The sequence below is a fragment of the Leucoraja erinacea genome, chromosome 2 (assembly GCF_028641065.1).
Source record: "Leucoraja erinacea ecotype New England chromosome 2, Leri_hhj_1, whole genome shotgun sequence".
NCBI lineage: Eukaryota > Metazoa > Chordata > Chondrichthyes > Rajiformes > Rajidae > Leucoraja > Leucoraja erinaceus.
In genome coordinates this window covers 29757966-29775309 of record NC_073378.1, presented here as the reverse complement: position 1 = coordinate 29775309, position 17344 = coordinate 29757966, and the positions used below count along the sequence as shown (strand labels likewise).

The 17344-nt window shown below is 50.0% G+C and overlaps 1 protein-coding gene across 1 annotated transcript in view; it reads left to right on the top strand.

Moving 5' to 3' along the window:
* rnf182 (ring finger protein 182) overlaps nt 1-15946 on the top strand; it is a 29962-nt gene extending 14016 nt beyond the window's left edge. Inside the window, exons 2-3 of the mRNA XM_055654092.1 lie at nt 4441-4714; nt 12982-15946. Coding sequence (XP_055510067.1) covers nt 13866-14606 — 741 coding nt within the window. The 5' untranslated portion in view covers nt 4441-4714; nt 12982-13865 and the 3' untranslated portion in view covers nt 14607-15946. The remainder of the gene's footprint in view (nt 1-4440; nt 4715-12981) is intronic.
* Nucleotides 15947-17344: the final 1398 nt, after the last annotated feature.

The window sequence follows — 17344 nt, the reverse complement described above, 5'->3', positions numbered from 1 at the left end:
GGAGGATGAGGGGAGATCTTATAGAGGTATACAAAATTATATATGAGAGGAATAGATTGGGTAGATGCAGAGTCTTTTAACCAGAGTAGGGGAATCGAGGACCAGTGGACAAGTGGTTCAAGGTGAAGGGGAAAAGATTTAACAGGAATCTGAGGGGTAACTTTTTCACACAAAGGGTGGTGGGTGTATGGAAGCAGCTGCCAGAGGAGGACCAAGCACAGGCAAGTGGGTCTAGGGTAGCTGGGACATTGTTGGCCAGTATGGGTGAGTTGGGCCGAAGGGCGTGGTTCCACACGGTATCACTCTATAACTATGACTCTATCTGGATCAGAAGAGAAAGATCCATTCTTGCAGACAGGACTTTAGACAAATCGTTAGAGATACAGGGCGGAAACACTGAGTCCGCGCCAACCAGCGATCTCCACACATTAACACTATCCTACACACACTTTTCCCGGAAGTGGCGGCGCTGCCCAAGCAGCTGCGGCTCACCTGCAGTCCGTCTGTCTTTTTCTTTTTTTTTTTTGTTTTCTTTTGTCCTGTTGTTTAGTTTATTTTGTTTATTTTAGTTGTGTATGTGTCAGGGGGGGTGGGAGAAACTGTTTTTAGTCTCCTCCTTCGGGGGATGCGACCTTTTCTTGTCGTATCTTCGCCTCCGTCTCAGTCTGCGCTGAGGCCTATCGTGGAGCTGGCGGCCTCCAACTGGGACCGACCTCGAGGCTCCGAGATAAATCAGAGCCAGGACTTACGGGGCTGACCGACTTCGGGGCTGTGGTGGCGCTGCGGCGGTGGCGGCCTGACTTCGGAGCCCCGGAGGCTTCGGCCACGGGCCCAGTGGACGTCAATGTCGGGAGCTCGCTGGTTCCAGGTTGGTGACTGATTCTCCGGAGCTCCCGCAACAGCAGCTTCGTCCGCTGGACTGGAGGGCGGCAGCTTCATCCGCCCCGGGCCGCGGAGTTTGAACCGGCCCGTTCGCGGAGCTCGGATTCGGCCGCGGGACTTACCATCACCCGCGAGGGGACCCAACATCGAAAGCCTGGATCGCCTCAACGCAGAGGGAGAACAAGGAAGGAAGAGACAAGGACTTTAAGACTTTTGTCTTCCATCACAGTGAGGTGGTGCCTGGTAGACTCACTGTGATGGATGTTAAACTGTGTTAAGTGTGTGTTTTGTTATTTTATTCTATGTTATGACTGCAAGGTATACAATTTTGTTCAGACTGAAATGTCTAAATGACAATAAAGGATACTTTATACTTTATACTTTATACACTAGGGACAATTTACATTTTGTTTTACCAAAGCCAATTAGTCTACAATCTGGCACATCTTTGGAGTGTGGGAGGAAAACGGAGCAACCGGGGAAAACCCACGCGGTCACAGTAAGGAGGTACAAACTCTGCACAGACAGCACCCGTAGTCAGGATTGAACTCGGGTCTCTGGCACAGTGAGGCAGCAGCTCTACCGCTGCGCCACCGTGCTGGCTGATTTACACTAATTTATTTATAGCTCTATCACACACTGTTGGAGAAACCGGAATGGATCTGATTCATTATCCCTGAAATTACAAACCCCTGTTTCTTCCTGCTGTAAATCACACCTGATTCTTTGATTCCCGCACCCTCTACAGCTAAGCCATGCCTACAGTGGAATAATGATGCTCCAGAAACTATCTTCTATGTCTATGTCTATAATTAACCTGGAACAAATTAGTGCTGGAGCTTAGAGAGGAATTATCTGAAAGTTTAAGAAGGAACTGCCGATGCTGGAACAATCGAAGGTGGACAAAAATGCTGGAGGAACTCAACGGGTGAAGCAGCATCTATGGAGCGAAGGAATAGGTGACGTTTCTGGTCGAAGGAAGAGGCGGAGACAGTGGGCTGTGGGAGAGCTGGGAAGGGGAGGGGAAGGAGGGAGAAAGCAAGGACTACCTGAAATTGGAGAAGACAATGTTCATACTGCTGAGGTGTAAGCTACCCAAGCAAAATTTGAGGTGCTGCTCCTCCAATTTATGGTGGGACTCACTCTGGCCATGGAGGAGGCCAAGGACATAAAGGTCGGATTTGGAATGGGAGGGGGTGTTGAAGTGCTGAGCCAACTGGGGAACAGGTTGGTTATTGCGAACTGAGCGGAGGTATTGGGCGAATTATCTGTAAGTGTTCCATGTAAAATGGACAAACTTGCATTGATTTCTCTGGAATTCTACCGCTGCACCACCGTGCGGACATTGGACTTTGGAACTGATGCACAAAAATAGTGGGTACAATATTCTGCACTCTGTATCTTCCCCTTTGCTCTATGTTTTGTGCTTGAGTTTGACTTGATTGTATTTATGTATAGTATTACCTGATCTGATTGAACAGCACGCGAAACAAATCTCTCCACTGTACCTGACACGTGACAATAACAAACCTAAACCTGAGGTTTTTGGCGGCACGGTGGCGCAGCGGTAGAGTTGCCGCCTCACAGAGCCGGAGACCCAGGATGGATCCTGACTACATCAACGAGTATGACTGTCCTCTCCTCTCCATAAGATTGTCTACTTGTGGGACTGCAGATAGATGTCTGTAGAGGCCGATCCACGATCCACACACCTTGGTGCAACGTGGACAGTGGAGACTGGCGGTGATTGGCAGTCGTCGATCCCCCTTCTCTCTCTCTCGCTCTCTCTCCTTATGGTGCTGTCGCTTTGTCCCTGCCACACGGCGTAGTTCCGTTTCGTGACGTGCAGCTCCTTCCTGCACGGATTTCCTCCAGGAGCGCCTGTCCTGTGCAATGTGCTCCCAGTTGCTCGATGTGATGTGGAATTTCTTCAGACTGTTCCTGATGTTGTCCTTGAAGCGTTTCTTTGGCCCGCCGGGAGCTCCCCGACCTTAAGAGTACAGGATCTGTTTCGGGAGACGTGGGTTGGCCAGTCCATCGAAGTTGGTGCTGCGGGTCATGTTGGCTTCCTCCAAAACGCTGATGTTGGTGCGTTTGTCCTCCTAGCTGATCCTCAGAATATTTTATAAGGATCTTTGATGGTATTGTCCCAGGGCTCTCACAGATGCTGTGACCTGCGAGTGTTTTCTCCGAGATCTTCGGTTTCCTCCCACACTCCACTGACGCCTGCACGGGAGTTTGTACGATCTCACTGTGACCTCGTGAGTTATCTCCGGGTGCTTACGTTTCCTCCCACACTCCAATGGCGTGCAGGTTTGTAGGTTAATTGGCTTCTGTAAATTGTTCAAAGAGTGTTGGATAAAACTAGTGGTTGGCATGGACTCGACGGGCTGAAGGGCCTGTTTCCATGCTGTATCTCTAAAATTAAATTAAATGTGGAGCATCAGGGAAAGGTCATCTCCTGCTAAACCTATGGCAAGTTCGTAAGTGTGTGTTACACTTTGGGAGGTGGAATGTAAGGGAAAGCAGTACAGTTAATGGCAAGACTCTTAGCAACATTTAAGTACGGATGGATCTTGTTTAGTTTAGTTAGAGATACAGTGGGAAACAGGCCCTTCGGCCCACCGAGTCCACGCCAACCAACGATCCCCACACCTTAACGCTACCCTGCACACACTAGGGACAATTTACGCTTATACCAAGCCAATTAACCTACAAATGGGTTTGTCTTTGGATCTGCTTCAGCTCCCTGAAAGTAACACCTCAACACCTAACACAACAACATCAGCAATGGCAGAGAATTGTGGACGTAGCCCAGACCGTCACACAAACCACCCTCCCTTCCATTGACTCCATCTACACCGCACGCTGCCTCGGCAAGACCAGCAGCATCATCAAGGACCAGTCTCACTCCCTCTTCTCCCCTCTCCCATCAGGCAAGAGTTACACAAGTGTGAAGACGCACACCTTCAGATTCAGGGACAGTTTCTTACCAGCTCTTATCGGGCAACAACCATCCTATCAACAACTAGAGCGTGGTCCTGAGCTGAGCTACTATCTACCTTACTGAAGAACCTTGGACTGTCTTTAAATGGACTTTAAGAATAAGGGGTAAGCCATTTAGAACGGAGATGCGGAAACACTTTTTCACACAGAGAGTTGTGAGTGTGGAATTCTCTGCCTCAGAGGGCGATGGAGGCCGGTTCTCTGGATATTTTCAAGAGAGAGCTAGATAGGGCTCTTAAAGATAGTGGAGTCAGGGGATATGGGTAGAAGGCAGGAACGGGGTACTGATTGGGGATGATCAGCCACGATCACATTGAATGGTAGTGCTGGCTCGAAGGGCCGAATGGCCTACTCCTGCACCTATTGTCTATTGTCTATTGACTTTACTTGACTTTATCTTGCACTAAACGTTATTCCCTTTATCATGTATCTGAACACTGTGGATGGCTGCATAGTCTTTCTGCTGACTGGTTAGCAGGCGACAAAAAGCTTTTCACTGTGCCTCGGTACACGTGACAATAAACTAAACTCGACTATTTTTTTATTTCCCAGTCACGATGAACTATTTTTCTGGGCTCGGCCAACAACGTCTCGTCTCCGAGTCAAAAGATCGGGCATCCGAGCTACACCCCAGGAACTGAACACATGCCCCCAACCAGGGACTCACAGTATCATTTGAAAGCAAGGTGTTATCTTTCAGATTAGCTGTTGAATCAAGGAGCGATCTGCTTGCTGAGCCAAATGTAAAAGATCCCATGGCGTTACCTGAAGAAGGAGATTGAATTCTCATGGTATCTTGGCCAATGTCCATCCGTCAGATAGACAGGTAAGCTAGTCATTTGGGCTCAATGAAGCGACAAGAAGCGACGCCGTGTTTGCGAAACAACTGCGGATGCTGGAAAAATCGAAGGTAGACAAAAATGCTGGAGAAACTCAGCGGGTGAGGCAGGATCTATGGAGCGAAGGAATAGGCGACGTTTCGGGTCGAGAAGACACCATTGTACGCAGCTCCGGCTGAACACACTTCTAATCTTGTGTGTGGACTCGATAAGAAGAATGACAGAGTATGGCAGACACAAAAAGCCGGAGTAACTCAGCGGGACAGGCATCATCTCTGAGCAGAAGGAATCGGTGATGTTGCTATTGAGGCAGTGCAGCGTAGGTTCACGAGGTTAATTCCCGGGATGGCGTGACTGTCTTATGACTAAACAATGGAGCGACTGGGCTTCTACTCACTGGAATTTAGAAGAATGAGAGGGGATCTTGTAGAAACATATAAAATTATTAAGGGATTGGACACTCTAGAGGCAGGAACCATGTTCCCGATGTTGGGGGAGTCCAGAGCCAGGGGCCACAGTTTAAGGATAAGGAGTAGGCCATTTAAAACTGAGATGAGGAAAAATCTTTTCACCCAGAGAGTTGTGAATTTGTGGAATTCTCTGCCTCAGAAGGCAGTGGAGGCCGATTCACTGGATGCATTCAAAAGAGAGTTATACAGTATAGAGCTCTTAGGGCTAGCGGAATTAAGGGGTATGGAGAGAAGGTAGGAACGGGGTACTGGTTGTGGATGATCAGCCATGATAACTGTGAATGGCGGTGCTGGCTTGAAGGGCTGAATGGCCTACTCCTGCACCTATTGACCGCTCGATTGTAATCATGTATAGTCTTTCTGCTGACTGGATAGCACCAACAAAAAGGCCTTTCACTGCAGTTTAGTCTAGTTTAGAGATGGCCCACCGAGTCCATGCTGACCAGCGGTAATGCCATAGCCTACTCCTCCACCTATTGTCTGTGTATCTATCTATGTACCTAAGACCCTTCTTCAGACTTATTGAAGTAATTGAAGGCAGAGTATTGATCTTGGGAGGTCATGTTGCAGTTCTACAAGACACAATTGGTGAGGCTGCATTTAGAGAATTGCGTTCAGTTCTGGGCACCATGTTATGGGAAAGATATTGTCAAGCTTGAAAGGGTTCAGAGAAGATTTACGAGGATGTTGCCAGGACTAGAGGGTGTGAGCTATAGGGAGAGGTTGAGTAGACCAGGACCCTATTCCTTGGAGCGCAGGAGGATCTTATAGAATGTACAAAATCATGAGAGGAATAGATCGGGTAGATGCACAGTCTCTTGCTCAGAGTAGGGGAATCGAGGACCAGAGGACATAGGTTTAAGGTGAAGGGGGAAAAGATTTAATAAGGATCTGAGGGGTAACATTTTCACACAAAGGGACGTATGTATGTATGGAAAGTTGTACCTTGTTACTGCATTAAAAAATAAGTATGCAAGAACTAACAGATAGGGCAGCACGGTGGTGCTTCAGTAGAGTTGCTGCCTCGCAGCGCCAGAGACCATGGTTCCATCCTGACTACGGGTGCTGCCTGTACGGAGTTTGTACGTTCTCCCTGTGACCGCGAGGGTTTTCTCCGGGTGATCTGGTTTCCTCCCACACTGCAAAGACTGGTGGGGTTGTAGATCAATTGGCTTCAGTAAATATTGTGAATTGTCCCAAGTGTGGAGGATAGTGCCAGTGTACGGGGTGATCGCTGGCCGGCGCGGGCTCGGTGGGCCGAAGGGCCTGTTTACGCGCTGTAAATCGAAACAAAATTAAAACTAAACTAAACTATATTGCCGACATGACCAACTCAAAGTCAAAGTCAAAGTATCCTTTATTGTCATTCAGACCTTTCGGTCTGAAGGAAATTTTATTGCCTCGCAGTCATACACATAATAAAATAACTAAACACACAATAAACACAAATTTAACATCCACCACAGTGAGTTCACCAGACACCTCCTCACTGCGATGGAAGGCAAAAGTCTTAAAGTCTTTGTCTCTTCCCTCCTTGCTCTCCCTCTGCGCTGAGGCGATCCAGGCCTCCGATGTTGTGACCCCACCGGGTGATGGTAAGTAAGTGCCGTGGCTCAACCGTGCTCCGCGAACGGGCCGGTTCAAACTCCGTGGCCCGGGGTGGTCGAAGCTGCCGAAGCTGCCACCCTCCAGTCCAGCGGACGAAGCTGTTGTTGCGGGAGCTCCGGAAAACAGGTCACCAACCTGTGACCTGCGAGCTCCCGACGATGTCGTCCACTGGTCGGCGGCCAAACCTCCGAAGTCGGGCCGCCGCCGCCTCAGCTCCGAGTCGACACTGACAAAGGTCAAGAGTCTAATATTCTGATAGTATTTCAAGAGGGTATCACTTAGGGACGGCACAGTGGCGCAGATGGTAGTGTTGATGTTTCACAGTGCCAAAGTTCCAGCGTCGATCCTGACTTTGGATGCTGTCTGTGCGAGGTTTACACTCTCCCCCTGTGACTATGTGGGTTTTCTCCAGGAAGGTCTCACCTTCCACCCCACTAGCCGTCACATACAACAAATAGTCCTCCGTCATTTTCACCACCTCCAACGTGACCCCACCACTCGCCACATCACCCCATCTCCCCCCGTCTGCTTTCCGCAAAGACTCCTCCCTCCATAACTCCCTGGTCAATTCTTTCCTTCCCTCCCGCACCATCCCCTCCCCGGGCACTTTCCCTTGCAACCGCAGGAGATGCTACACTTGTTGCTTCACCTCCCTCCTCGACTCCATTCAAGGACCCAAACAGTCGTTCCAGGTGCGACAGAGGTTCACCTGCACCTCCTCCAACCTCATCTACTGCCTCCGCTGCTCTAGGTGTCAGCTGATCTACATCGGTGAGACCAAGCGTAGGCTTGCCGATCGTTTCGCCGAACACCTCTGCTCGGTCCGCAATAACCAACCTGATCTCCCGGTGGATCAGCACTTCAACTCCCCCTCCCATTACGTATCCGACCTTTCTGTCCTGGGCCTCTTCCATGGACAGAGTGAGCACCACCGGAAATTGGAGGAGCAGCACCTCATATTCCGCTTGGGCAGCCTGCACCCTAGCGGCATAAACATTGACCTCCAATTTCCAGTAGCCCTTGCTGTCTCCTCCCCTTCTCAGCTCTCCCTCAGCCCTCTGGCTCCTCCTCTTCCTTTCTCCTTTCTTCTCCCCCCCCGCCCACCCTACATCAGTCTGAAGAAGGGTTTTGGCCCGAAACGTTGCCTATTTCCTTCGCTCCATAGATGCTGCTGCACCTTCTGAGTTTCTCCAGCACAAATCAGCCATGATCACAATGTATGGTGGTGCTGGTTCGAAGGGCCGAATGGCATCCTCCTGCACCTATTTTCTATGTTTTGTCTATCTTTAATTTTCCAGCATCTGCAGTTCCTTCTTAAACATTTTCTCCAGGTGCTCCGATTTCCTCCCACATCCCAACGACTTGCGGGTTTGTAGGTTAATTGCCTTCCATAAATCGCCTCTAGTGTGTAGGGAGTGGATACAAAAGTGGGATACTATAGGGCCTGTTTCCATGCCGTATCGGGTGATCAATTAATCATTCTTACAATTGGGTGTACACAAAGCGCAGTTTTTATCCAAAGAGACCAAAATGTGGTTAAAACATGGTGACAATGACTTGAGACCAAGTCTGAAATATATTCAGTTTATTAAACTATGTAGTAACATTTACAATATTGTTAGTAATATATATGTAAATTATACATGTCTTTGCATGTATTTCATATATCATAGTCGTAGAGTTATACAGCAACGGAAACAGGCACTTCGGCCCAACTTGTCCATGCCGACCAATATGCCCCCATCTAAGCTAGGCCAAATTGCCCACGTTTGGCCTATATTCACCTAAACATTTCCTATCCACCTATTTCCCCATTTGTTTAAAAGCTGCTGTAATAATATAGACTGTATGATAGGGTTAGTGTCGTTGGGGATCGCTGGTCGGCACGGTCTCGGTGGGCCGAAGGGCCTGTGTCTCTAAAATCTAAAGTGCAATCCAACTGTGAACCGTTCCTTCCGGGAAAAATATCCCAACTGTGGCTGTAATTCTGCACTAAATGTGTTTTCTGTGTTTGTTCCCAGGTGCAGCAGAATGTTTTTGTTCTAGGTTTTCCTTTACAATCCCATTAAGGGCGGCACGGTGGCACAGCGGTAAATTTGCTGCTTTACAGTGTTGGCAGCGCTGGAGATCCGGGTTCAATCCCGATTACGGGTGCTGTCTGTGTGGAGTTTGTACGTTCTCCCCATGATCACCATGGGTTTTCTCTGAGATCTTCGGTTTCCCCCCACACTCTAAATACGTACAGGTTTGTAGGTAAATGTAAAAATCGTCCCTAGCCCACCGAATCCGCGCCAACCAGTGCACACTAACACTATCCTACACACACTGGGGACAATTTACATTCATACCAAGCCAATTAACCTACAAACCTGTATATCTTTAGAATGTGGGTGGAAACCGAGGTTCTCGGAGAAAACCCTCACAGCCACAGGGAGAACATACTGACTCCATACAAGCAGCACCCGTAGTCAGGAGGTGGCAATACCCTCCAGAGATGGCAGTGGGCAGCCGGTGATTCTCTCTGCTGTTTTTCCCACTCTCTGGAGCACTTTCTTATCTGCAGCAGAGCAGCCTGCATACCACACAGACATGCAATATGTCAGTAGACTCTCAATGGTCGCCCGGTAGAAGGCCACCAGCAACGTCTTCTCGGTGTAGTGCCTCCTGAGCACTCTCAGGATGTGGAGGCTCTGTTGTGCTCTCTTGACGGTTGCAGTGGTGTTGGCCGACCAGGAGAGGTCCTCGGATATGAGGCCTCCTAGGAATTTGAAAGACTGTCCCCTATCCACACATGCCCGATTTATGCAGAGCGGGGCCAGGTCAGCGTCCCGTTTCCTCCTGAAGTCCAGTATTAGCTCCTTTGTCTTGGTTGTGTTCAGTGTCAGGTTACTTACTGAACACCACTCTGACAGTCGCTGCATCTCATCCCTGTATGCTGACTCGTCCCCCCCTGAGATCAGCCCGACGACAGTTGCTTCGTCAGCAAATTTAATAATGGTGTCATTTTTTAAATTTATTTATTTATTTATTTATTTATTCATTCTGAGCAAGTAAAGACATTAATAGTAACAAAATCGAAATTATCAAACAATTGGACATTACAATCAATATTTACAAGCAATGAAAAGAACAAAAAGCAAATTTCCAATGTCCAACTCTGTGTCTGTACAAGCTCGAAAAGGAGTGAGAAGAAGAATAACTTATTAAATCTCACTCCTTTTCCCCAACACTTCTACCATATTTAAAAATGCATTAATTAATAATAATAATACTACCCCAGGCAATTTCCCATAATACCTACAGACATATATATACATACAACTATTATACCCATATAAACTTCATATATGAAGTAACCAAACATAGGGCGGGTGTACAGTCATAGGTGTATAAGGAGTAAAGGAGTGGACTCAGCACACAGCCTTGAGGTGCGCCAGTGCTTGGTGTGATGGAGGAGGAGATGTGGGGGCCGGTTTTAACTCTCTCTGTAGGCGGTTTGTGAGAAAGTCTTTGATCCATGTGCAGATGGGGGTGGAGAGGCCTAGGTCAAGCAGTTTGCTGATTAAAGTGTCCGGAATGATAATATTGAATACTGAGCGATAATCAATGAATAACATCCTCACGTAGCTTACCCAATGTTAAAAATGGCTCAGTGCGAACTAAGAAACGAAAACTAAAACACATGAGGAACATTTTAACACAGAGGGAGGTGGGTGTATGGATGGAGCTGCCAGAGGAGGTAGTTTTATAACATTTAAAATACATGGGGACCGGTACATGGATAGGAAAGGTCACAATCACAAAAACAATAATCACAATAATACTTTATTAGCCAAGTATGTTTCGCAACATATGAGGAATTTCATTTGCCAAGTCAGTCATACAAATAAAAAGCAACAGAACACACAAAATACATTTTACCATAAACATCCACCACAGTGACTCCTCCACATTCTTCACTGTGATCAAAGGCGAAAAAAAAGTTCAAATTCTTCATCTTTGCTCTTCCGCGGTCGGAGGCCTCGAGCCCTCCGTTGATGGGATGATCTTGACTCCCGTAGCCGGCTGCAGGCCCCCCGCGTTGAGGCGATCAGCTCCTGCATCGGGGGAGATGTCAGCTCCCCCACGCCGGACGATCGAACCCCGCGTCGGGGCTGGTCGAACCTTCCGCGACGCTGGAGCTCCCGACATCCACGGCCTCTCCCGAGACTGCGAGCTCCCGATGTAAAGTCCGCAGGCTGCGGTTGGAGCGATCCCAGGCAAGGGATCGACTCGGATGTAAGTCCACGCCCCGCGGTGGGGCCCAAGGTCAGTCCGAGGAGGCCTCCAGCTCCATCAATGGTAGGCCGCAGAGCAACCGGAGAATGTGATCCGAAAATTAATCGGATCACCGACAATGTAAAAAAAAAGGAAAAAAAGTTTCCCCCTCCCCCTCCCCCCACTTAAAACTAACCGGAGAACATTTACACAAACTTTTAACACACATTAAAACCAAGGTGCAGCGCCCCCTGGTGGTTTAGAACGGTGAGGGCCAAATGCGGGGGTGGGGTCAGCCATGATTGAATGACATACAGGTGCACAACCTTTTATCCGGTGTTCCAGAAACCGAAAAGCTCCGAAAACCGGCCATTTTTTCCAGATGTCGTCTGCGCACCAAAGCTCGCGTTTGGCGCCAAACCTGACCCAAAACGACCCACGGTCAACCCAGGTCTGTACTACTGTAGCGGCTGCCTCCTCCCTGGAGACCGGGAGACGCTTAAACATCTGTAAATCATTGCTTAAATGTTAGTCAGTTAGTTTGGAGGGCTTTTATGTGAAGGGGGGTGAAGGGGTAAACTTTAATTCTTAGTCCCCTACCTGGTCGGAGAGGCGGGGAGCGGTCAATGCCTTACCGGGTCGCTGTGCAGTAAGCTCCGCAGCGTTGTGGCCGGTGGGGCCGCGGGCGGCGCCGGTTGTAGCTCCGACCCCGGCAACTCTACCCCTGGCTGCGAGGCGCTCCAAATCCAGCGCGGCCCGCGGCCGGACGCCCCAGCTCCGCACCAGCGGGGTGCGGGCAATGCCTTACTCGGGTCGCCGTGCGGCAAGCTCCGGAGCGCTGTGGCCGCCGACACACAACATCGCGGAGCGTCGCTGGATTTGGAGCCGCGCAGCCAGGGGTAGAGTTGCCGGGGTCGGAGCTCCAACCGGCGCCGCCCGCGGCCGGACGGAGCCCCCAGCTCCGCGGCTCCAAATCCAGCGACGCTCCGCGAATGTTGGAAGAAGGCGGCCACAGCGCTCCGGAGCTTGCCGCACGGCGACCCGGTAAGGCATTGCTCGCTCCCCGCTGGTATCCCAGCGCTGCGATGCCGCCGACTCCCGACATTCTCGGAGCTGGGACGTCCGGCCGCGGGCCGCGCTGGATTTGGAGCGCCTCGCAGCCAGGGGTAGAGTTACCGGGGTCGGAGCTGCAACCGGCGCCGCCCGCGGCCGGACGGAGCCCCCAGCTCCGCGAGGTTGGGAGTCGCCGACCAGGTAGGTAGGGGACTAAGAATTAAAGTTTCCCCCTTCACCCCTACACCACCACATAAAATCCCTCCAAACTAACTGACTAACATTTATGCAATGATTCTCCCGGTCTCCGGGGAGGAGGCAGCTGCTCCAGACTTCAAGCCGCCCGCGCTACCTACCTAATCTACGCTAAAAATCTTCCATTCTAAAATCCGAAAATGTCCGAAATCCGACAAGTGTCTGGTCCCAAGGCTTTCGGATAAAAGGTTGTGCACCTGTAGTAGGCTTTTAGAGATACAGAATGGAAACAGGCCCTTCGGCCCACCGAGTCCATGCCAACCAGCAATTACCCCATACAATAACACTATCCTATACATTCTAGGGACAACGTACAATTTTACCGATTAGCCTACAAACCTGTACGTTTTTGGACTATGGAAGGAAACCGGAGCACCCGGAGAAAACCCACTTGGTTAAAGGGAGAACGTCAAAACACTGTACAGGCAGCGCCCGTGGTCAGGATCGAACCCGGGTTTCTGTTTGCTGCGAGGCAGCAACTCCACCGCTGCGCCACTGTGCAACATGGGGGCCGAATGGCCTAATTCAGCTCCTAGAACGTACTAAACTCTGAGCAGGTGTTATATTTCAGTACAACGTAACATTATGCAAACCTTTTTCTCTCTCTGCAGATAGTCGGACAATTTACTCACTTGGGACTTTCAGCGTGAAAAGCAGCCCTTCTTTACCTCTGGCATATCGTGACGGCAGTTGGAGAATTGCCCAATTTCAGCCCTTTATCTGGACGGTTCAAAGAGTTTACATGGCATTCATCTCATATTTCGCTTGGGCAGCTTACAACCCAGCGGTATGAATATTGACTTCTCCAACGTCCAAGTAACCCTTGCTTTCCCACTCTTTCCATCCCTCCCCCACCCTAGTTCTCCGACTAGTTTCACTGTCCACCTGATTAATTTTACTGATTGGACGCCTCATTGTCACCTTCCCCTCAGCTAACGATGGACCTTTCTACATTTCCCTTGATCACCGTCCGCTTTGATCTGCCCTTTTCACACCTCTCCCTTACGTGTCTCTAGACTCCCTCTCCCCTGAATTTGAGATTCCAGCTACCAAGGCAGATGTGCACAGCAATTCGTTCTTCCCCCGCACAATTAGAGCATGGAATAATCTTCACCCTACCATAGTTACCCAACCAGATGCAACTACATTTAAGGTAGCTCTTTCTTCCCAAAAACCCTTTCTGGCCTAAGTCCACCCTCCACCACCACCTCCAGTTTAAATTCAATTTGGAATATTTTGGAGGACCAATAAACCAAGAACCAAGACTCTCAGTCCCTCCACCACCTCCAGTTTAAATTCCATTTGGAATATTTTGGGGGAGCAAGAAACCAAGAACCAAGTCCGAAGGAGGGTCTCGACCCGAAGCGTCACCCATTCCTTCTCACCAGAGATGCTGCCGGTCCCGCTGAGTCGCTCCAGCATTTTGTGTCTATTTTCAGTGTAAACCGGCGTCTGCAGTTCCATCCCACACGCTGAGATACATCCTTGCCCGGCCATGGGTGAGCAGACTGCGGAGGTGTCCGCCGCTGAGAGGCAGCTGTTTACCTCCGAGGAGCTGGAATGCAAGATCTGCTACAACCCGTACAATCTGAAGACCAGGAGGCCCAAGCTGCTGGAGTGCTTCCACAGGGTGTGCTCCAAATGCCTGCACAAGATGGTCGACTTCGGCGACTGCTCGCTGGGCATCATCAGCTGCCCCTTCTGCAGATACGAGACCAGCGTACTGGAGGACGTGGGCGGCCTCCCGGACGACAGCAACGTGGTTGCCGCCCTGGCCTGCAGGGAGAGGAGCCGGAGGCCCAACTTGGACAACCCGTCGGAGCTGCTGCTGTCCCCGAAGAGGCTGGCTTCCTTCCAGAGCCCCTCCCGCGCCTCCTCCAACTGCCTCGTGATCACCATCATGGAGGTCCAGAGGGATTCCCCGCAGTCGCAGGGCTCGGCCCCGGCCGTGGAGTTCTACAACGCCAGCTTCGACTCCATGGGCTCCGTGTCTCGGCAGTGGGCCGTTTGGAACTGCACCCCCCTCCTGTGCCAGACGGTGGGCAGAATCCTGGTCTGGCTGCTGGGCCTCCTGTACTTCAGCTCGCTGCCCCTGGGAGTCTACCTGCTGGTGATCCAGAAAGTCACCCTGGGCATCATCTTCGTCAGCCTGGTCCCCTCCAGCCTCGTCATCCTCATGGTCTACGGTTTCTGCCAGTGCTTGTGCCACGAGTTTCTGGATTGCATATCTTCCTGAAAGGAAAAGGATATCCCAGAGTAAGTGCGAGCTTACAGTGTGAGGCAGTGATGCGGCGAGGAGTCGAGGCACCTTGTTTCGTATTAGGTCGGGGTGGTGAACTGTGTAACTGTTGCCGTTGTACTTAACTGAAGAGACCTCCCTGGTGGTAGTAGATTATTTACGTTCTATGGTACTTTGTATGCCACGTGTACTGAGGTACAGCGAAATTCATTTCTGTATGCAGTTCAGTACAAGGATCACTATACATGAGCACTTCAGGGGTCATGGGGAGAAGGCAGGAGAATGGGGTTGAGAGGGAGAGATAGATTTGCCGTGATTGAATGGCGGAATAGACTTGATGGGCCGAATGGCCTAATTCCGCTCCTATCACTTTTGGCCTTAGATGCGCCTCAGATAAGCATCTCAGATACAGTACGAGTGTATCAGAAAGTATACAGTCGCCAGTTTGGAGCCATTTTCAGGTCCCAGTTGTTTTGAGTGCAGGGTTCTTGGCCTGTCCATGAAGGCCCGTTGTCATGGCGACGTTGCAGGGTCGGCCTGGGCAAGCGTAGCCGTGGTGTCCTCCACCGCTGTAGGCCGCGTCCGGTCCACATGCTCGGCCTCTTGGAGCGGCGCCCGGTCCAGCCGAGCCCCAGGTGCTGCAGGGCGGTTACCTGTAACGACTGTACATCTCCTCGGGATGTGATATATATACATATAGATAGATATATATATATATATACACTCTTGCTGCACATTTTATCGAGTACAATCAAGAGTTTCGAAGGACGAGCGGGGCAATAAATCATTCGCATCATCACGTTGACAGATGGGAAGGAGCATTTTAACAAAACCCTTAATAGACCTTTAAATCTAAGCGGCCTATGGCCTTCTGATAGGAATGGATCTAACCCAGTCCTTATATATCATGTGGTATAAATCCTGAGGAAAAGATTCATGCTCACCATAAAACATTCGGACAGATGGGTTATGGATTTTCTAGGACTTAGCATATAGAGTTCGCCAATAAAATAAATTAAACCGGAACTTCCTGATGGGTAGCACGGTGGCGCAGCGGTAGAGTTGCTGCCTCACAGCACCAGAGACCCGGGTTCGATCCTGACTATGGGTGCTGTCTGAACGGAATTTATCCGTTCTCCCCGTGACCTGCGTGGGTTTTCTCCGGGTGCTCCGGTTTACCCCCCACACTCCAAAGACGTGCAGTTTGTAGGTTAATTGGCTTTGGTAAAAATTGTAAATTGTCCCTAGTGTGTGTAGGACAGTGTTAGTGTTTGGGGTGATCGTTGGTCGGCGCGGACTCGGTGGGCCAAAGAACTGTGTCTCTCAACTATACTAAACTATGAAGCAATAATCTTATCATCTGAAAGTGAGAGTGCTATGTAAGAAGGTAACATATATAAAGAAGTTAGTTTACAATCGAGGGAATTGGAGGTAGGAAAGTTAACGGAGCTATCAGGGGCAATGAGTGTAGAACTAATGGCGGATGCTTGCTGCAAGCCTGGTTTTCAGTTCAGTTTCAGTTCAGTTTAGTTTATTGTCAGATTCAGATTCAGATTCAGATTCAACTTTAATTGTCAATGTCAGTGTACAGTACAGAGACAACGAAAAACATTTAGCATCTCCCTAGTATATGATTTGAATAAATATTTACATTAGCATATATACAGACATAGTGTTTTTCCTGTGGGAGGAGTGTCCGGGTTGGGGGGGGGGGCGGGGGGGGGGGGTGATTGGCAGTCACCGAGGTACGTTGTTGAGTAGAGTGACAGCCGCCGGAAAGAAGCTGTTCCTCGACCTGCTGGGACGGCAACGGAGAGACCTGTAGCGCCTCCCGGATGGTAGGAGGGTAAACAGTCCGTGGTTGGGGTGAGAGCAGCCTTGGCGATGCTGAGCGCCCCCCGCAGACAACGCTTGCTTTGGACAGACTCAATGGAGGGGAGCGTGGAACCGGTGATGCGTTGGGCAATTTTCACCACCCTCTGCAATGCCTTCCGGTCGGAGACAGAGCAGTTGCCATACCATACTGTGATACAGTTGGTAAGGATGCTCTCGATGGTGCAGCGGTAGAAGTTCACCAGGATCTGAGGAGACAGATGGACCTTCTTCAGTCTCCTCGGGAAGAAGAGACGCTGGTGAGCCTTCTTGATCAGAGTTGAGGTATTGTGGGTCCAAGAGAGGTCATCGGAGATGTTAACACCCAGGAACCTGAAGCTAGAAACACGTTCCACCTCCGTACCGTTAATGTGGATGGGGGTGTGCGTGCCGCCCCTGGACTTCCTGAAGTCTACAATGAGCTCCTTGGTCTTCTTGGAGTTAAGGGCCAGGTTGTTGTCAGCGCACCATGCTGCTAAGTGCTGGACCTCCTCCCTGTAGGCCGACTCATCGTTGTTGCTGATGAGGCCAATCACCGTTGTATCATCTGTACCGTGTACCGATGTACAGTGAAAAGCTTTTGTTGCCTGTTAACCAGTCAGCGGAAAGACAATACATGATTACAATCAATCCACTTACAGGGTGCAGATATACGATAAGGGAATAACGTTTAATGCAAGGTAAAGCCAGCAAAGTCCGATCAAGGTAGAAATCTTTTTTTGTCATACTTCGATTTTTTCAAGGATAGTCCGAGGGTGACCAAAGAGGTAGGTAGTACTTCAGCACCGCTCTCTGGTTGTGGTAGGATGATTCAGTTGCCTGATAACAGCTGGGCAGAAACTGTCCCTGAATCTGGAGGTGTG